Source organism: Amphiprion ocellaris, chromosome 20 (assembly GCF_022539595.1).
Source record: "Amphiprion ocellaris isolate individual 3 ecotype Okinawa chromosome 20, ASM2253959v1, whole genome shotgun sequence".
Lineage (NCBI taxonomy): Eukaryota > Metazoa > Chordata > Actinopteri > Pomacentridae > Amphiprion > Amphiprion ocellaris.
In genome coordinates, this window is record NC_072785.1 from 20,943,797 (window position 1) to 20,965,142 (window position 21,346).

The 21,346-nt window shown below is 39.3% G+C and overlaps 1 protein-coding gene across 1 annotated transcript; it reads right to left on the reverse strand.

Moving 5' to 3' along the window:
- Positions 1-5,594: 5,594 nt before the first annotated feature.
- On the reverse strand, positions 5,595-18,601 carry gnmt (glycine N-methyltransferase). Its single transcript, XM_023261200.3, has 6 exons — positions 18,256-18,601; positions 15,565-15,692; positions 15,289-15,402; positions 13,524-13,666; positions 10,145-10,266; positions 5,595-7,848 (listed from the first exon to the last, which is right to left on the reverse strand). Exons 1-6 carry the CDS (start codon positions 18,462-18,464, stop codon positions 7,677-7,679), a joined length of 888 nt encoding a protein of 295 aa, XP_023116968.1. The 5' UTR covers positions 18,465-18,601; the 3' UTR covers positions 5,595-7,676.
- Between the last annotated feature and the right edge of the window lie 2,745 nt (positions 18,602-21,346).

Sequence of the window (21,346 nt, forward strand, 5' to 3'; positions counted from 1 at the left end):
GAAAAAAAATGCGATTTTTCAAACATGTTGTAAAAACGTGCCATATGATGAAATAATGTAAAGGAGGGCGTGAAAAACACTCCAGAAAGGTTTTCTTTGAAAAAAAAATCATCATGAATTTTGGCGCAAAAAAAACGCCTTACTATACTATGTCGAAAAAAAATGCGATTTTTCAAACATGTTGTAAAAACGTGCCATATGATGAAATAATGTAAAGGAGGCCGTGAAAAACACTCCAGAAAGGTTTTCTTTGAAAAAAAAAATCATCATGAATTTTGGCGCAAAAAAACCGCCTTACTATACTATGTCGAAAAAAAGGGCGACTTTTCAAGCATGTTGTAAAAACGCACTATATGATGAAATAATGTAAAGGAGGGCGTGAAAAACACTCCAGAAAGGTTGTCTTTGAAAAAAAAAATCATCATGAATTTTGCCGCAAAAAACGCCATAGTATACTATGTCGAAAAAAAATTGTGATTTTTCAACATGTAAAAACGTGCCATATGATGAAATAATGTAAAGGAGGCCGTGAAAAACACTATGGTAAGGTTTTCTTTGAAAAAAGAATCAACATGAATTTTGGAACAAAAAACACGCCATAGTATACTATGAAACGCTGCCCTCTTGTGTCAATCTTGTATTTTGCACCATGTCTACTGCCTGGTGTCTGATTTTAATAGCACAATATATATGTTTGACAGTGTTTCTCTTGCTTGGTTTCTCTCGCCACGGCTCAGTGAGAATCCTTACTGCCAATAATGAAGAAAAACCGTGTCGATGTGTAACTCTTTATTTCTACGCTCAGGTATTTTGTGTATTCTCAAATACATAATACAGCTCATGCATTTCTTGCTGCTTTCACACACAGTTTAAATGTATATCCTCAGATGATTCAGTGAGCTCTGGGTTCGCCACTGTGTAAATGCAATATATTTGATCCATCTGTCAAAACATTTGAAACCCAAATGTTTGCCCACATTGTCAAATGTCGATTACAGGTTACAGCTTCTTGGCTACAACTTCTCAAACACATTTACACTAGGGTGAAATGTGACACTTGTACTTGTCACCTCCTGCATGATAATGCACCATGTCACAAATAAAAAGTCATTCTAGTTTTATGAGCGTGGCGATGAGTCCAATGGAACATCTGACTACAACAGAGCAACTTCGGGATGTGTTAGAACTAGAGAGGAACAGCATGGATGTGCAACTGATAAAGTTGTAGAAAAGATGCAATCATGTCTACAAGGAGAAGAATCTTAAAGCACTGTTTTTAACAGCTTGTGAATCCATGGAGCAAGATGTGAGAGCAAAGAGAGGACTGACCCACTATTAATATAGTGTCCTAACAGTGCTCTGTGTTTGCTGTTTAACCATTGCCCCTGATAGAGGACTTCACAACAGCCTGACACTCCCTGATAACCATGAGCCACCAGTTGATACACAACAGCAGCTGTGTTCAAAGTAAGGTTAGACCAACCCAGTGCCATGTGTATGAGGTAACCACTAAAAGTGAGGAACCCCTGAAACAGGAATGTTGATTTCACTGTTATTGTATTGTAAAACTAAAGAAGAATTTAAATACAGACAGAAAACGTAATTTACATGTAGATGTACTTGTGTACTTTAATTAGTCTCACTAAATTGTCTTGTGCACAGCTCTTGTGTATATTTGACCTACTCAGTAGATTACCATCAGAGAAGTTAAAGACATTGATGGTGTCGAGATGTATCTTGATGATTATGGTGATTCCATGAAGTGGATATTTGTGGTTTCAAGTGACATATCCCAACGACTATTGTATGGATTTAATCAGCTTTGGTTTACGTATAGATTCATGGTACACCCAAAAGATAAAGATGACTTTACTGATCTTTTGAGTTTTCTTCTAGCAACCAACGTAGGTTAGAATGTTTACAAGGCCTGGACAATGAAATGATGCCTACCAGAGACACTTCATCGAGGGCAATAAGAAACTTCTTAGATTGTTCCATTTAAAAACGTGTGATAAAAGCACTTAACAAAAACACAAAGTCCAGTTTCATGAACAAACTCCAAATGTGGCCCTCTTTGCCTCATAAACAACCTGCCACATCCAGATCCCTTCATAACAGGGCCATGTTCGCCTCCCACGTCTCTCCCCATGGCTTCCAGGATGCATTAGTCCTGGGACTCTTGTTGCCTCTTTCTGCGGCTGCATACTCCCCTGGTAGAGGTTGCGACCGGCAAAGTCTGGTGAGCGTGTTTGTAAGACGTACTTCATGGTCAAAAACACCCACAAATCTGCCCGCCACCTCCACCTAAGCAACACGGCAGCGCCTGCTGAGAGGGCTGATGGACTCCAGGTTGGTGTGTGTGGATGACACCCAGTCAATGTTCCCTCTAAGCTGCGCGCGTGCGCAATTGCGCACTGCCGACACGGTCTCCGCGCACAGAAAATCTGCGCTGCGCACAAAAAAAACCCTTCAACCTAAATTGAAAATAGTTCTGTGCAATTTTTCAATGTGAGTCAGAGGGTGACCGGTGACTGGCTGCTCCAGCCAATGATGCGATTCACATACGTATTTACGCAGCTAATCAACGTCATAAGCAGGCGTCCTTCTGTGCAGCTACCGTTGCTCTAGCTAGCAGAGCGGTGTGGCCGATGTGGAGTGAAGACGCGCTAATGTTGCTAAATGCTGCTTATGTTGACCCTTTATAATAATGGCAAAACGAACGGGCAGTGGCACATCCCCTCACCAAGCCACAGTAAAAAAGAAATGCGATTCTTTTTAAGATGGAATGGCTGTCGGAGTTAGGGTTGCTACCCGTCCCTTAAAATACGGAATCGTCCTTTATTTGACAATTAATTGTTGAGTCCCGTATTGATTCAATACGGGACGCAAATTGTTCCGTATTTTCATAAATGTCCCGTACACGTCTGTCACACACTCATCACAGGAAATATTAAGGGCAGCCAATTTCATTTTCGTAGGACCTTTGTAGCGAGGACCCGATGCGAGGTCCAGCGGATAGACGTCTCTGTGTGTCCGGTCCTATGGTTCTGTCTCTGGTTGCCTGGTTACAGACGCTGCTGCTCCCGCGCGTTTAAAAATGTCTACACCCGAAACTCCACCACGTCCAAAGAAGCAAAAACGTTTGCAAATGTACAGACGTGAGTGGGAAGACTGGAACCCCTGGCAGTAGGTACAGGGCAAAGTATGTTTTCTGTTGCTCATGGATTAGCTGAAGCAAGGCAGCATCAGGAGACAAACATGCAAGAAACATGAGAACAGAGAGAATCCAACCAGCAGGTCACAGTTTATCATCCCCCCCAATCATCTCCTGAAGTCCATATGGTGAGAGACATCAGTATCTGGTTGTTCATTTACCAGAGGATGCTTATAATCATGCTGATGTGGTCTGTACTCTACAGTATTTTAGTGACTCAATAAATGCCTAAGTTGTTTTTGTTGTTTGTTTGTTTTTTAAAAGCATTTTAGTTTTTAATAAACATTTCTTTAATAGCCTATATATAATCAAAAAATGGCCTTTCCCTATCTAAAGTAAAACTCACTCAGAACTCTGATATGTTAACAGTACTAAATAAATCAATAAATACATGCATACACACATAAGTTAATACATTAACTGTGTTAAGATAAGATTTAGATTTAGATGAAAAAAAATGTCTGTAGAATTTCTTTGTACAGTATTCTGCATTCAGTGAAAGTTTTTTGCAGAATCCAGTATTGCACACTGGTTGGTCATTACATTTCATTAGTTTGGTTTCACTGTTTAAAATGATGCCACCTCTTTTCAGACAGAACCTGTGATAATAAAACAATACAAAATTTTTAGTTCAGTGTTAATAAAGCACTTAAAGCTTTAAGTATGGCTAAATGTTTTTTTCAAAATTAAATATATCACTCCTTAGGTGGAAGTGGCCCCAAGTTCAGTAAAGTTGGAAAGATATTCACAGATTTGGACTTCCAGCATCAATAACTCGTTAGATATAGGTTGTCAAAACATAAACGGTGCCTCTTTCCCATTGTTGCAAGGCAGACAATGTGCTACAAGCCCAGTTTTATCAAAAGTAGCTGTCTTTCAAGCTACAGGAATAACATTGGTGTCTATGGAGTGAACAGGGTCCGTCTGCAATTTGCAAAACCACTGCAACAGTAAAGAGAGACAAATATTCAATAACTTCACTCTTATACATTGTAGTGTCACTAAAATCACTGCAGCCTTCAACTGGCTCCTGTTGACAAAGTGTTTTAACAGAAATGTAAATGCTGTAATTTGATTCTTTTAATGAACCATGTAACTTGAATGGATGTGATGCTGGTGTGACCACAGTGCACACGTCTGATGTTGCTCACAGTGGTCCAAGGGACGCTCAGGGAGTTTGTGTGTTTGCTCAGACTCATGAAAATTAGAGGGAACATTGCACCCAGTGTGTTGTGGTAACTTCTCCCTGGTCACTCTCCATGTGCCTCTGGGTTTAGTTGCTTTCTATTTTACATGTGGATCAATGTGAGATGATTCCTTTATCTTAAATGATGTTCAGTTATGTGTGTTAGAATGTATTTAACTATCTGTTCTTAATTGTTGTGTTGTAATAATTACCTGTGTAATAATCCAGTACCTGTTTAATACCTTAAATAGTCTGAAGTGGTTAAATTGACAGTAAAGTGGGTAAATTCAAAAACAACTTTTTTTCTCCTGCTTGTTATTAAAAATCGGCAATTAGAAATGAACAAAAATGATCGATGTCAACAGAAATAGAATTTTTTTATTGTGATAGTTTCTTAAGGTATATTGTCCAATCCTAGTTTTCACAAACCAAGCAAAGTATCTCAACTTGTAGCTACTAGATGATTATCAAACAAATTGTAGAGTCACTCCTGTTTCCCAGAGGATGAACCCTTGTGGTAATTTGGAGTGAAACTGTCAGCATCTATTGGACGGATTGAAATTCCCACTATTGGATTACATGACTTAAGTTTATGTTAATTGATCGACTTGTAAAGCCAGTAACATCCCTATCAGACTGTTCTATTGTACATTTACTGTTAATTAGCTTATATTAGCATGCTAACATGATCCATCTTGCTTTATACATCTGACTCATGGTCACTAACGAAGACACACAAAAAAAAGAATTGATGACACTTATACCAGAATGTTAGGGGTGGTACAAAACATCTCGTGGAAATCACACCTCACCAACAAGTAGCTACATGGTTCACATCCACGCTTTTCAGCCATTACTAGGCGAGGTAGGCTAGCCCTTGCTGGACATGTGGTGAGACATAATGAAGCAGCTGGTCGAGTAAGGTTATGGAAACCTGATACTATCTGAAGGGCTGGCAGGCCTAGCACAACGCTAAGGAAGGCGCTAGAACTTTTGACTGCAATATCAGACAGAGGGAGCTGGAGGAAGAACTTTATTCATGTCGCCAATTCCGTCGGATACAACTGAGCATGCTAGTATATGCTAATTAGTACCACCATGTGTCTTTGTCATTGTAAGCAGGTTGGCATGCTAATTTTTGTTCTGAAAAACGGCTAAGCCTGCGCACACAACACACACCAAAACACACAACAATTAAGGTACTTATTTCAAATATCTTTATTTCATGCAAAAAATTTCAATAATCACATATGCAGTAAACTTTATAAAATGTTTCACACTTTTTCTTCGAAGAATTGGCAACATGACTGTTCTGAAATCATTTTCAAACACGCTCAAACATTCAGCCATTCGTACCACTTTGTGAACATACTGTTAATCTCAGATTAATCCCAAGCCACCTCGTATTGTACGTTTTGTTCTACAAGCTGCACTGGAACAACATTTGAATGCACCACGCTGTCCTGTTTAGGCAAACAGCAGAGACACTAGTAATATTTGAGTACTCTGTGGTAGAGCTCTCTTCTCATTCAAAAGAAAACTACATTTTTAATTTGGCATCAAAGCGAGATGTATTTGGAAACGGATAATACAGCAAAGTAAATTATTCTTCCATCGTGTTCCCCTCATTATTTGGGTAAACTCAATTATTGGAGACTGCACAGTACGCAGTGTGCAGCACGAGTGAAAAACATTCAAGGTTTTCCTTCTTTTGAAATTTCTAGATGAAGGAAAACACTTTTAAAACATCTTTGGTTGATAATGCATTTCTTAAAAAGTGGTGGGTATTTAGTTGTTAGTACTTTCAACTTTTTGGTTTGTTAAACCCAGCTTAGAGTCACCGGCTCTAAAACGGTTCAGTCAGTGAGCATATGTTGGCACATGTCTGGCCTGTTGTATGTTCATTAGCAGTAATTATCAAAAAAATTCAAGGCTGTCTGTTGGCTAAGACAAAGTAAACTTAACTGTGCCATAAAATAAGAGAAAATAGCACTCAGTGAAGTCAAGCTTAAATTACAATAGTAAAAGCAAAGTTAGTTGCCATATAAGGAACTCTTAGGAGGCTTTACTGGAAAATCTCGTGTTTGTTCCCGAGCTTTAGAGAGGTCAGAGGTCACTTAGCTTTGGAGCTGATAGGGATTTAGTGAGCTGGTCAAAGACACTTCAAGGTAAAGGACTCTTGGTGTGACGACCAGATAAGTGCTTCTTGTTTAGTCCTGCGTTAAACTCCAGCAGGTTCATCAGGCCTTTTAAGGAGTCGGGGTGATTCACAGTCTTCACTAGCTGTTCTCTGGGATTATTTTAAATCACAACCTGTGCAAGACTTTCATTAAACAAATTGAAGTAGAGGGAAAGGCCTCATAAAAGTAAGGCTAATGAACTGATCTATTTAAACTGCCATCATGCTGCACCTGTCAAAGTTTTGTTTGGACCTAAAGAAAGGCTACAGGCCAGAATGACATCCGCTCTACTTTCAGCTTGAAAACACAAAAAATAAAGGCTACTGTAATCAAGGCCACACATGTTTCATCTGTGTTTTTAAGACTCATGTGGTAAACTTACAAAACGCAATTATCAAGAATATATCTTTGTACATTATTGGTGATGACAGACAGCAGGCTTTCCATCATGACAAATATCAATAATGTACAGCACCATTTTGAAACAAGACCAAAGTTCTGAAAGCGAGGAGGAAATGAGGGAAACACAAACGCAGCGCACAGCACTTTGGAGAAATGACCAGATATGGGCAAAACAGTGGTCCGATACATTTTGAATATATCTTTAAAATAGTCATACATGTTACTAGGTTTGACCAACTCAAAATACAAACTGCGGTTTAAATCAATTTACGCTTTCAGAGCAAAGAGATCGATAGCATTCGATAGTACAGTCTCTGAGGCTTGTTAGCTCACGTGTTATAGCATGGATCTTTATTTTTTTTCATTAAAATGTAACCAAATCAAAATTTACAGTTGTTCTAAAGCATTATTTTTCTGCAAAGGAAAATCTTACACTCTTATTTTAATTGCTTTATTTTTTGGGTACTCTTATGTTCTACCACGGGCCACTGAGGAACACATCGATGACTTTAGTGTCTATTTGTGACTTAAAATCAAACTTTTGCTAGATTTTTTGGCAGGAATTTACATAAAATATTTAAAAACATATTCAAACAGAAGTTTGCCCAAACCTGGAGAACTGTAAGAACATTTAGGGGCTTAAACAGATTGATTCTCTTCTAGGTGTGTATCCACGTAGATCTGTGTGTTTCTCTCAGGCAGTCTTCTTGCAGACGTGGATGAAGTAGCAGGGGGCCTTTGTCTGGCCTGGTATGTATGTATTGAAATCTCCATAGACGTTGTGCTCCAATTTGCCATTGAAGGCCTCAGTCAACAACCCTTTGAAGCTCTCCAGGCGGTGAGGGTAGTAGGACAAACGGAATTTACTGAAAAACACCAATAAAGCACACACATGTAATGATTCCTCTTTGAGTTGAGAGATGCTGTGAAGTTTTCAGTAGCTGTTATTGTGTCAAACATATCTGGGAACCAAGTCCATCGACCTTGACTGTAAGGAATCCAACAAAACAACCCAGACTGTGAGATAAATATTATCAAATGCAAAAATGTTCACTGAAGTGAATTCCTTCAAGCAAAAGCTCAAACATCAGTGCAATTAGCACATTCTGTCAGATCTGTTTATGAAGCCTGATGTGATCACATATCTTTGTCATGCACCCAAAGAAAGGCTTGTCGTAGCAGATTTTATTATAAAACACAAACTGTGTGGTTGTTAGATGTTATGAGAATGTCATATGTGATTGATTCTGACAGCAGCTGTTACAAGACACTGATCACAGCGTCATTTATTATCATCCTTATCCTTACATTAACAGTTTGGAAGCGTTAAAAACATATCAAGTGTTATTAGTGTTTTGCAACTCTGCTCTCACAGGACCTTTTTGCAGGCAAAGTACTAACTGCTGCGTGAAATCCAGCAGATCAACATTCAGCTGCCGAGAAACAAATGCTGCAATGTGGTGGAAGAAGTACTAATATGTTCTCCTTACATAAAGAGAGGAATGCTTCACTGCATTCAAAATGTTCCTTAAGTGAAGGTTAAAGTAAGTATTATTAGCAAAATTTGATATTTTTAGTGGAATGGTCCTTTCAGACATGGCTAGATTAACATTCGACAATGAAAACAACCTTCACAGTTTTGATATTTTGCCAGACAGCAAGAAACTGATCAGTGCTCCAGAGATGTATTAATTAATTAATCAATGAATTATTTGTTTGTATGGAAATTGACTGCTATTGTAATGGCTGACTGCTGCTCTATATCACTGGTACCAGCTTCTCAAATGGCAATATTTGATGTTTTCATGTTTTATTGTGTTAAACCGAACATCTTTATAGATTTTCACTGCTGGTCAGACAAAACAAGAAATCTAGATATGTTAAGGTGGACTTCAAATAATAATGACGAGCATTTTTCCGAAAATCCTGACATTTTATGCACTGAACATTGCTGCCTTATAGTTCTTCTGTGATGAAACATTTGGAACCTTTTCAGGTTCTCAATGTCTTACGTATTTACTTGATAAACACCAATAAATGTTTGAAGCACTATTTCACAACAAAGAAACTCAATTATTAATTAATATTATTAAAATTCTGGTCCCTCTAGAAGACAACAAATTATAGGATGCAGGTCGTATAATTGTCTCTTAACGCTCTCATATTTGATAAAATACTCTGGTGAAACAAATCTACATATAATTAAACTATGAAGTGGACCTGAGCCTTTTGAGTCCTTTCGAGGTCTGGAGTCCCTGCTTGGTTCATAATCCAGCTTTGCTTTTAGAGTGTTGGTACATACATGACATGACTGCATTTTTATTACTAATATATTTACACAACCTAAGCTTTGTAGTGCTCATCCTGGTTGATATTTGCTTCTTAATGTATTGTTTGGTCATAGACTATATTAATGCATCACGTCATACATCAAGATTTCTGCACCAAATTAATTTAAAGACTTCATAAAGACTTTTTTTTTTTTTTTTTTTTAACAGCCATACCACTGAAGTAATAGTAAAAACCAAAAAACCAATGGTATTTGGACAATGACAAAGGTGTTTCATATTTTTCTGAGCGCTTCTCAGCTGCTAATAACAATAACTCCTAATAATATAATGAATTCATTAGCTGGGACTAAGTGGCAGAAAACAGCCAATTAAAAGCAAATAGATTTGGGGCACCCCGTAGCTCAACAGGTTGAGCAGGTGACCCATGAGCCTGGGGCTATAGTCCTGACAAAGCGGTCATGGGTTCGAGTCTGATGGCCATTTACTGCATGTCTTTCCCCAGCTTTTCTCCCCTCATTTCCTGCCTCTCTCTCCACTGTGCACTATAATAAAGGCCAAAAAAATTACTTAAAAAAAAAAAAAAGAATGCCACTTTTAAAGACCTGCAAATAACTGACCTTTTGTATATTATCAACTGATGATCTTCTAAACTACAGAAGTTAGCAGTACCAACAATGTTTATTGCAGGTTGACTCAAACTACATAAAAGAGGATTAAACATCCCTCTGCAACACTAGTAATTCATAGATGTAGAATGCCTCTTAATATCAACAGTAGATCTTTCCTAAAACATTCATATTTATTCTTCAATAATTCCACATGTGTAATCTCCCAGTGAGACGTCTCCTATCATGATCACTGCCTGACCTACCTGACTTCAGGAAGATTCTTGGTGGCGGCCTGTGGGACTTGGATGGTGTAGTCCAGAGTGATCATATGAGGCTTACTGTTGACCCACAGCACCGAGGTGGAGATGTCCTGAGTTAGGTCGCTCTGCAACACACACAAATACATACTCATCTTCTGTAATGTGCAAATGAAGCCTTCAGACTAGAAGTGACTGAACAAAACCAGGAAGTTGGTCTTGTGCTTGGGGGAGCAAAGTTGGACCATGAGAGCAGACTCTGGGATTACAGAGGCTTCAGAAGTGGATTCGCTCCAACACATGACTGTTGACTTTGCATTTATATTTAGGCCTTCCAGATGGATAGTTCCTATTTTGGCGAGATTAAAGAATATGGAACTTGTTTTTGAAGAAAATAACTTCAAATCAAATATGGCTCACTGCGCTTGGCACCTGCTGTTGTATCTTCACTAGTTTTCATATATTTGAGCTTTTCCCAGAATAGATAATAAAATACAAGACTGGTTGTTTATTTAAATGTGAGATGTCTGAACGCAAACTTCTATTTAACAGAAAAATGTAAGTATAAAGGAAAATGTTTACAAAAATTCATTCTTACGTTCCATACAGGTTTTACATGCCCAGTTGAAGCTACGTGTTTTTGCAGTCATACTTTTTCTGTCTTCCCAAAGGGCTTTTTACTCAGTATTCCTAACTTCATTTGTTTTTCTCCCTCTTTGCCAAAACCGTCTCAAAAGCCGACAATTTCATGCACATTTCCTTCTGTTTCTCCTGCGCCGGGTTCAGTGAAAATCTCACAATATCCGGCAGGCTCTGCATGGAGATTTAGGTCTTAAAGTCAGCTGCTGCTAGGGATGGTGTAAATAAACCATCATAAACAATACTGTCTGCCCCAGATTGTGCAGAAAGTTAAGATTAAAAAGAAGCTTTTTTTGTGCCACTCAGGCTGATGCTTTTTCCCTTTGATGTCTATGAATAGTCTCTTAAAGCCAGTTTTACTTTTCTTGGGGAATCATTCCAAAACTTATCATTCTATAGGCGGTTAAATAATGTTAGAAAGCAAAATGAGGGCAAATATGTAGTCACGAAGGTTTAGAAAAACACTTAAATTTGTTGTCAAGTACATTTATGGCAACACCGCACCAACAGATTCTTGGCATTTCCCTCAGATTACATTCACAATATAGGGTGAACCTCAGATTTAGGGTTACGGTAGCAGTTAAAGCATGTAATGTTGGCAAACTGTCAATAAGAAAAATAAATAACAACACAAAGAATAACACAGATATCCGTGAAGCTCCAGATATTCTAATATTCTGTCCTGTTTACTCTCAAGTATGAAATTCACCCCAAAAAAATTAAATAAATAACGTCAGTGCAATTCCAGCTTTACCGCAGCACAAAGTTGGGCTGCGTTTCTCTTTTATTATCAGCTATGAGGCCATCTTGCCTGATTAAACTTTATTGGACAAACCGAGCTTCATGCTTATATCCAGTGAGAGCTCCACATGGTGGTCTGTCGATGGAGGGCCGATTAAAACCCGAATGTTAGTGCAAACAACAACTGATGTGCTGCCAAAATGTTCCTGGTGCAGCTCAAGAATCTCTGACAGTAACTGTTTGGATCACAGGGTGTACTGAACTGAGGAAGGCTCATACCAAACAGTACCTGCTGTACTGGAGGGTTTGGGACAAATACACCTACTGTTACAGCCCCACGGGGCTGGAATCTTAATCTTAATTCCTGTATGCATCTAGGAACTGCATAGAATACATAAACATGTAGAAATATACAAATCAGTGACAGTAAGCAGACTGATCTCAATTGTTAGTTGCATGTATTGAGGTTTGATGGGTGTTAAAATGAACATTCATGCAAAAATTTACATCTTCTGAGACAAGCTGTTCCTAACTGTGGATGGATGAAATCCTGTCAGTGTACAGATGGTCAGTAAACAGCAGGAAATAACAGAAATGTAAAGGCTGAGGTCATTACAGCCAAACAAAGGCTGAGGTCATTTAAAAAAGAATGTTTCCAATGACTAATTGCTACAGTTCTACAATTTCATTTAGCAGACATTTTAATCCAAAGCGACGGACATCTGAGAGTAGATGCAACAAAAGCAATGATCCAGTCAGGAGAAAACAACCTGGATATGTGCCATAAAACAAGTTCAGGTGTGATAATAGGACTGTGGTGTCTACAGGCAGTGCAGATGCAATAGGATTTTTCTTTTTTTTTGCAGTCTGTCAAGTGCAAAGGTGTTTAGTGAAAAGCTGGGTTTGTAGTCTTTTTGTAAAGACTGAAAAGGTCTCTGTAGATGGAACAGAGTTTCGTAACTCATACCGCTACTGGGGAACCACAGAAAAGAAGAGTCTAGCTATCGACAGGCTCTGTTGTGGTAGTTGTATAAGGTGCCTTTTGTTGGCCGAACATAGTGAGCAGGAGGGAGTGTAGACCTGAATGACAGAGTTCAGGTAGGAGGAAGCTGTTCTCATTGTAGTTTTGAATGCAAGTGTCAGAGTTTTGAATTTAATGCAGGCAGCGACGGGAAGTCATTGAAGCGATCTGAACAGCGGGCTGTTTTTGGCTGGTTGAAAACCAGACGTGCTGCTGCATTCTGGATCATCTGCAGAGGTTTGAGCGTGCATGTGGGGAGGACAGCCAGTAAGGAGCTGCAGTAGTTGATGTGTGATATGATGAGAGCCTGGACCAGGAGTTGTGCTGCATGTTCAGACAGGAAGGGTCTGATCTTCCTTGTGGTGTACAGATGAACTGACACGACCAAGCAACAGAGGCCACGTGAGCCTCTCTCCACCAGAGACCATTGACAAGCTTATTTTTCACCTCTAACCTGCCTTACTTAGTATGTGTCATACTTTTAAAATAATCATGTAAATCTGACCATGTCTAAATCAAGATTGTTATGTGTTTATTTATTTTTTTGTTAAAGAGGTCCTTCGGTGAAAATCTGTTTCTTTTTTTACATTGTTCACATGTCCACATGGTGTTTTTTGAATGCTGGAAGACACATCGTAAGTGGAGTAATCAGTTAATGCCATGACTGAGCATTTCAACCTCGAAAAAGAGGACAGTCTCAAAAACATAGATTCAGACTTTCGGGCTTTACAGGGACCAAATCTGTCAATTTTCATTGTGGAATTGTCTGTATTATTCCTCTTTAGAATTGGTTTCCAGTTTAAACACAGAAAGATGAATTACTACTAATAGCTCAACTTGCCATTGTATATACAGAAACACTTCTAAGCATGAAACCTTCGTGCGCAGAGACAGTTTTTAGTGGTCAATGACCAGAGAGGTACTTTAAGAGAATGATCGCTATATATCGTTGCAGTGATTACAGCATCACTCCAGCTATCGTACCTTGTAATAGATGTTTTTGCCTTGCGGTGCCCGCCCGGTCTCCAGGATGTAGTCGTAGTTACGGTGGTCAATGATGAGGATCCCACCTGGTCTGACCATACTGGCAATGTTCTGAAGGGCCAACTTGTGGTCACTCTGGTCCCCTGAGAGCAAAAGTACGTTTTACGTACAATCAACAGAATGCATTTCAGTAACACTAAATCATTCACATTAGTAGCTGCTGGTAGTTGGATACCATATAAACACGTAGTATCAATTCAAGGGCAGATTCTGTTTGGTCTCACATGTGCTGCATTCCAAGTTGCATGCTTTTTGTTTCTACTTTAAATACGTGCTGCAGCTGCCTTCACAAAGTGTGTACTCTTTCATGCAGTATGCCTACAGCTGCAGCATACTACTTAGACCATCGCAGTCTGTAGTGTGAAATGAGCTGTCATCTGTCTGTGCACTCTTGGAGGCTCAAACTTGTTTATCCTCACACAAGACAGGGTGACATATGTAACATAACTGTGCAGAGTACTGTGGGTCAGAATGGCCAGACTGGTTTGCTTACTGCAAAATTCAAGTGGACGTAGTAGAACCGGAACACGCGCGCAGCATTTGTAATATAAATTATTTCATCTAGTCAAATTGTAATCCTAAATAAAACTGTTTTGACTGGTCTGAAATGGACTGCACAGATCTATAATCCAAATCTAGTCGGAAGCTGTAAGGGCTTGTCATTTACGTTCTCACCCTGCAGCAGGGTGTGCCAGGTTCAGGGTTGGGTATTATTTGTACTTTAACAATTCGGATTGTTTGAGTTGCAGGTAAATTAGGGAAAAGAGCACAGTTAAATCCTGCTTTTACATTGGGGCATGACAGTCACAGGTGGCATTTTTCTGCACGGAGAACTTTTAGTTTTAATATCATACTAATTTTTCCTGCTTTTGCTTTCAGTAACATTATCAATGCAATACTTTCACCTAAATAAAGGACCTGAGCACTGCCTCCACCACTGTCCATCTTTGTTTATTACGGTAAACAAACACCTAATAAGAAATATAACAGTTACTGTGTTGTAGTAACTATACTATAGTCTAAAGTCAGCTATAAAGCGCACAAAGAAGCAAAATAGTTACTCAAAGTCTGTGTAAAATGCTGCATACAACAAAGAAACGTTAGCAGCAGAAACACAGTTCTACAAACAGTAATCGTAACTGTGTTCTATTTTAGAGTTTCTTGAATATTTAGAGGTTTACTTCAGAGACAGCAAAGTCCACTCCTGTTCTTGTAAAGTGTTTTATACCAGCATTTGCCAAAATAAAGTGACTGTTCCAAGACAGTTAAATTCAGTCTGTGTTCGGCTGGTAATCAAGCACATGTATTCAACCTGCATTATAACAGAGCAGGCAAATAGTGGCAGACATACAGTAGGTGTCTGCAGGACAGTGTAACTACCAGAAGTGAAATTTGTATAGCAACTGATAAGGATAATCTATAGTACCCTTCTTAATTACTCTTTGGGAATCAGAATTTTTGAACCAGTTGTAAATTGGAATTTAAAACAGTTTATGGTGCCTAATCTTAGTCAGTGCAGAGGTGCAGCCAGACAGGACAGTGAAATGCTGCTTTTCAACCTGGTATTAAATTACTCTTGAATGGCTAAACTTGTCCCAATGTTCATCGCCAACAGCCATGTCCATCATTTCTAGTGACAGCCTTTAATCTTACAGCGGAAACTCAACAAACATCGTGATGCTCCACTCCTTTTCTCCTCACGTACCTTTAAAGTCTGGTAAATGGGCGAATGAGTTGCCGAGGCAGATGACGGCATCAAAGCCGTTTCCTGGTTTCTGAATATCATCTGCTAACGTCAGCCAGTTGGCCTCTTCAATCACTGAGGATAACAAAGAGAAGAATGACCAGAGTGAAGAACATAGGAAAGTTACCTGAGAAAACAGTGCAGGATATTAATCTCATTTTCCATCTGATGTTACAGTGAGGTTTCATACCAGTTAAATGCTAACATGTGTGCAGCTTCCAACAGTTTTAAACATACCCCACTGGTCAAACGCTGGCTCTTTTCTTCTGTCCCATCTTGCCTTCAGTGCATACTTGAGCATTTTGTCGCTGGCGTCCACACTCACCATATCGAACCCCTCCTCCACCAACATTATGGAGTCCACTCTGCAGAACAAAAACCATATGTTCTGTGAATACATGAAACACCAGCTTAGCTCACAAGCTCTGCAAGCATTTCTCTGTTTTGCAGATGACCGCTGTGTATTACTCCCTTCATGCACGAGCAAAAGAGCTTCATTTTTGGTAAATGTGTAACCTCTGCAGCCAGCCTTCCATGCAAAACCAGTCTAAGTCTGTGTAAGAGTGTGTTTACAGTGCGCAGTCTGGAAGTGGTTTATTCAAAGTATCACCGGTTACTGTAGGTGTGAGGAGTCATTGCAAAGGCATGACTGATTTATGTCATAAACAGAAGCTTCCTGCTTCTGGAAATACCTGAAAGGAAAACATGAACCCACAGGCCAAACCACAGACTGAACTGACACTGCTGAGTCACATTTGGACTCATCTTGAACTAGAAGCGTTACGATTTATAATACTGGCAATACCTGTGGTGTTTTCAAAATTTCTATTCAATTAAATTTTATTTATAAAGTGCCAGTTCACAACATTTGTCATCTAAAGGCACTTCACATAGTAAGATAAAGTTCTTAGAAAATTGTACACAGAAAAATCCAACAGATCTAGAGCTTTGTCTGGATTCTCTTTGAGGCAGCACTTGGCAAAAATGAAATATTAATATAATGTTCCTAATACACAGATAGTATTATTGTAAATGATCCAGCAGCAGTAACTGTCTGGTTGACACCTAACATAAGAACAGCTTATAGTACAGTTACAGACTCTCTACCTGCCTACACTCATAATTTGAGTGGAATTCCTTTGCCAAAATGGGACAAAAACCCAATAAAAAAGTTAAAGATTAATTTAATAGATAGTATTTTTAATAAATTTTGTGCTGTTGTTATCTAGAAGTCTTTTTGATCGCGACATCAAGTTGTGGAAATCTGATATGTTGACAACCCTGTGGTAAATCATACAACTGATTCAAACAGTGCACCGGCACACGATAGTCAGATTTAATGGACAATAACTTGCAAAAGGTGAGACACTGCAATTATTAAGTACAACTGGGTAACGCCAGGATAATATGCAAGAGCAAAAAAATGTCTCCACGAACACAAATACCAACTAAAATAATAAAAACATCCTCTATGACTCTATTATCCCCATGTGATTCCTCTGAAGCTCATTGTAATTATAGCCAAACTTACAGACCCCAACATGCAGCTTCTTGCATAAGTTGCAACTCCCAAAAATAGTGGGACCAGTCGTAACCTCATTCCACGACCCATATGTTTACGTCGTCCCAGATATCTGTGCTGCTGAGACAAACACCTACTATGGAATGGGGTCAAAGTCAGTGTGCTGGTTTCCTCCTAACTACATGTAGATATCCATACTGCCTGTGTTCTGTAAGATATGGAGTTTTACAGTGTTTACTTTGGAGATGCGAATGGCTGCAGTGTTGACCTTAGGATGATTAGTTTTCTGTTATTAAGCTGCCAAAAGGAAGATGTAGTACTAGTTAATTTTAGGTAATGCTAGCAAAGAAAATGCATGATCATTTATTAATAAATCATTAAATAAGGAAATAAATGGTTATATTGCTCCATCTGTGAAGGACAAAAGCAACAGTTGAGGTTAACTGAGGGGGCCAGGCAGAAGTGTGCTGTCTGGTTTCCGGAGTTCAGCCAGTGGCCTTGCTGTCGTACCAAAGCACAGATAGACTATCAGGGGAGGTAAACAGACTGCAGGGAACCAGTCAAAACTCCCTGCAACTACTTAACACCAGCTCATCCACCACTGAACCCTAAATCTGACAGTCACAAATCATATTCAGCAGTTAGATCCCAGCACTACAACACACCTCTCCCGTTCAGTTTGGACAGACACAAACAGAAGGGAATGCAAGACCCCACCTGCTTATTTTTTGCTTTCTTAGTTATGACATGATATCACGTTTACCCAGAACATGTGAACCTACAGGAGTGTGTCAGGCCCAGACCAGAGCTGGAGGCAGGAAGTGCCACAGCAGCTGGTGCAATTCTGCACTTTCATTCATTATTCTTTGGCCTAATCCGGATTTTGTCCTGAGTTAAAAGGGTCAGCGAGTTGAAATTCCACAAAAGTTAAACAAACTAGAATATTTGCAAGGTAATCAAAATGATTCATTCAAGAACAAAACAGGCATTTGTAAGAAATTAGTTTACATAATCAATTATCTGATCATACTAAGTAAACTGACCATACTTATGGCGCTTCAAATCTTTTTATATTTGACTTTGGCACCATTAGGTACACAACTGAACACAAAAACTAAATTAGACAGTGCTGTACAGAAGCATGTAACACCCATCCAGAAACCAGGAAGGTGAATGAGATCCCAGTTATGAGCAGCACGTTTCATAAGTCCTCTAATTTAATAACCTCTTTTAGCTAATAAAAGAAGCCGAATTAAAGATTTAATAGTGGAAAGATAAACTCTGGGTAAAAGTTCTTGCTGGGGGCGTAAAGTTCGCGGATATTCGTGGATATGCGTTAAATCGAACTATTTTTCGGTGAAGTTTGGTGAGTCACAAGTGAAACCTCTCTACGTGTGAAGCATTACCCTGTTCCGCAGGCTACATCCAGCACCCTCCGCACCCCCTGCTGCTTCAGCAGAGACAGCACCCAGCTCTTGTACTCCTGCGTCCTGCTCTGCGTGTCTCCGATGTACAGCTCCCACACTTTGGCTGCTTTGCCATCGGCGTACTGGTCAGGAAGCCCCTCGGCGGCCACACCGAGAGACCGGGTCCTAAACACGCTGTCGACCGACATGCTGCTGCTCGTACCTGCCTGAAGCTCCTCTGTTAGCTTACAAAGCTCCCGAACAACGTGTTAAGCTACTGGACTGCTGGAAATGTCAGTGAAATCGAGCTACTTCTCTGACAGCTTTTCTGTCCACATGCTAGCTCAGATTTGGCTTGTTATTATTTATATGAGGAGCGCAGGGACAAACTTTAACCCAATGACACTCTGCGGCGGACTGACGCCTACTTTCTGATTGGTTAAATTGAGAAAAGCCCGCCCCTTTTCCGTATTTACGTTAACAGATGTCTCTGACGTCAAGTATTTGCATCTTGTTCCCCATATTTCCTTGCCAGGCTAATTTTCACACTTCGCCATGTTACACAGTTGCATACAGTAATATTTTTTTTTAATCAGATACTCAATCCAAGATATTTTCTGTCACTATTAGATCCACATTTGACGTTGAAAGTCTGTCACACTCACGAAAAAAGCAAATTGTACGCAGTCTAAGAAGGAAGTGCTGCCTGTCAGGCCACACTCAGGGCAGCAATTTATCACACTATAGCACAGAGGCCTCTCCCGTCCAACGTTTCATCACTTAACATTTCATCATGCAGCTTGGACACACTGATTACGAAATACATGGTTAATGAAAAGATTTTTAAAATATTACAACTTTTTTCAGTTTTTATGCAACAAAAATTTTAATTAATTGCACAGCACTCATCTAAATGCACAGGACATACAGTATTTAATCAATAAAGTAGATGAGAGCTTGATAAACAATGCAATACAATAATTTTATTCATCCCCGAAGGGAAATTCAAAACATCAGCAGACGAAATAATAATAATAAGTCATATTTTTGATACAAATAGGTTAATGAAAAATGCAGGAAATAAAATTCTCTGTCTGCCACACGTACAGTTCAACCCGACCCTTTTTTCATCCTCCCTAAAAAAAAAAAAAAAAAAAGTGAACTCCTCCTGCTGTGATTGGCTGACTGTGTCTACAAAAACTCATGTATTTGCTGGGAGAGTTGAGGTTATGTCAGCCACAACCGGTAATAACCAGGTTAGAATTGTACCACCCAGTCTTATCAACACTGCACTGCTACTTCACAGTACAGAATGCTCTCCTTTCGTGTCTCTCACATACACACAGCTCTATGTGTTTTCCAGGAGAACAAACAAAGAACACAAAGCATACAGTAGGTTCCATGTCCAGGTTTACATTAGGACACAGACTTGTCAGCTGGTGTGTTTTGTGTGAGACATAAAGGCCAAGTTCAGGTTAATATTTTGCACTTTCAAGTTGAAAGCTGACTGATAAATGTGTCTTCACTGAGTTGTGAATAGTGACTCTATCATCACACTGTATTCACTAACAATACTATAGTATTGTCTATGATCAGTAGCCTTTATGTCATGGCTGTTTACACTAAAAACTACAAATGCTTCTTTGGCTATTAGGTAAGCACACATAAAGTTATGTGTATTTGCATACTATGACTGTTTGGTCCAGATAAAAGCAGCTGCAGAAGTACATAAACTGGGAGCTAACCTCTTCATAGTGGACAGTGATCAGCCATAGGTGCCTGCACTACCCTTGCTAATTTCAAATGCACCCTGAGACATTTTATATTGGAACTGTGCCTGGAGACGTAGCTAGGCAGCTGAAACACAGTAATTCAATATTACTAATACAAAAATGTAATTGTACTGCAGAGCTGGTGCCACAGAACAGTTTTTGTGCTTGTTTTTCCAGGAATTTGTTCAACTGACCTGGACCACAGGTGGCTGAAAGTTCAGATAGCTGCAGTACATGCCCTGGTACATCATCAAGGAAGAAATCACATCATAACTTCATTTACTTTTTAGTTTATTGCTCAGTATTTATTGTTGCTCATCGTAAGACCTGCAACACAACAAATCATGCCCTCTTTTTAAAAATGTCTCTCTAAAGCATACCCCCTGATACTCACCCTCATGTTTTCTTTGGTGTTTGTTCATCCAGAGACGTTGTGATCTGTCACTTATTAAAGTATTTCTGTTTAACAGCAGTCTTATCTCGTGTGTTTCTCCTCTGGGAGAGAACAGGAAATAGATATTTATTAAGACCAAAGCACTGAACAAGATAAGAGACGGCATTTAGTTATGATCAAAGTTCCTCCTGCTGCTTGAATAGATCACTGGGAGTTTAGAAGTGGGATTTATGGCTCATTTCACTGCTGATAACTAAGATCCAATTAAGCCAGAGTAGTAAAGATAAAGACAAAGTGCTGTATTAATAATCATACTTTGTTTGCTAGCTGTAAGGAGTAGCCGCTCTACTGGATGTTATTTTAAACGGGTATGAATTAGTTGCTGGTGGTTGACAGACTGGTGAAAGGCTGTGATATAGAACCTAACCTAATCATGTGGTCACTTTCCTCCTGCTGCCACAGTTCACAAGTGTTATTTACACAGTGTTGCATGCAGGGAAGAAGTTTACGAAAAGAAAGAGGTCTAACGATAACCCCAGAGTGCAGTACGGAGCAATCTGGCTCCCTTTTCTTCAGTTGTAAATGGTTTGATGACATCTTTCTGTGGTTGGTTTTGAGCTGGTCTTTCTTTCAAGAAAGAAATCAACCCATAATTTCAAAAGTCTATCAGCAGTACTGACTTTACGATGCAAAATACTAAGTGCTGTGAAGTTTAGAGTTTAGTCAGATGGTGGAACAAGTGAAAGACTGAGCAAAACCGCTTTTTTTTTTTTTTTTAACATGCCATCTTCAGTAGAACTAGGCAGTATTTGTTGGTGATATTACTGGTTACCCAGACCAAACTTTACTGGAAAAGAGTTTCCAGTCTGCTACAATCTGTGTAGAATGTTTTTGTCATAAAGCAGCATGTGCAATCAATCAACAC

What these genes read in the sequence shown, in the direction of transcription:
- gnmt (XM_023261200.3), bottom strand. Translation starts at nt 18,464, where the DNA reads ATGTCGGTCGACAGCGTGTTTAGGACCCGGTCTCTCGGTGTGGCCGCC. An exon ending in GATGTAGCCTGCGGAACAGG is followed by an intron (nt 15,693 to 18,255) that starts GTAATGCTTCAC and finishes TTTGTTCTGCAG; the next exon opens with AGTGGACTCCATAATGTTGG. An exon ending in GCCAGCGTTTGACCAGTGGG is followed by an intron (nt 15,403 to 15,564) that starts GTATGTTTAAAA and finishes TGTTATCCTCAG; the next exon opens with TGATTGAAGAGGCCAACTGG.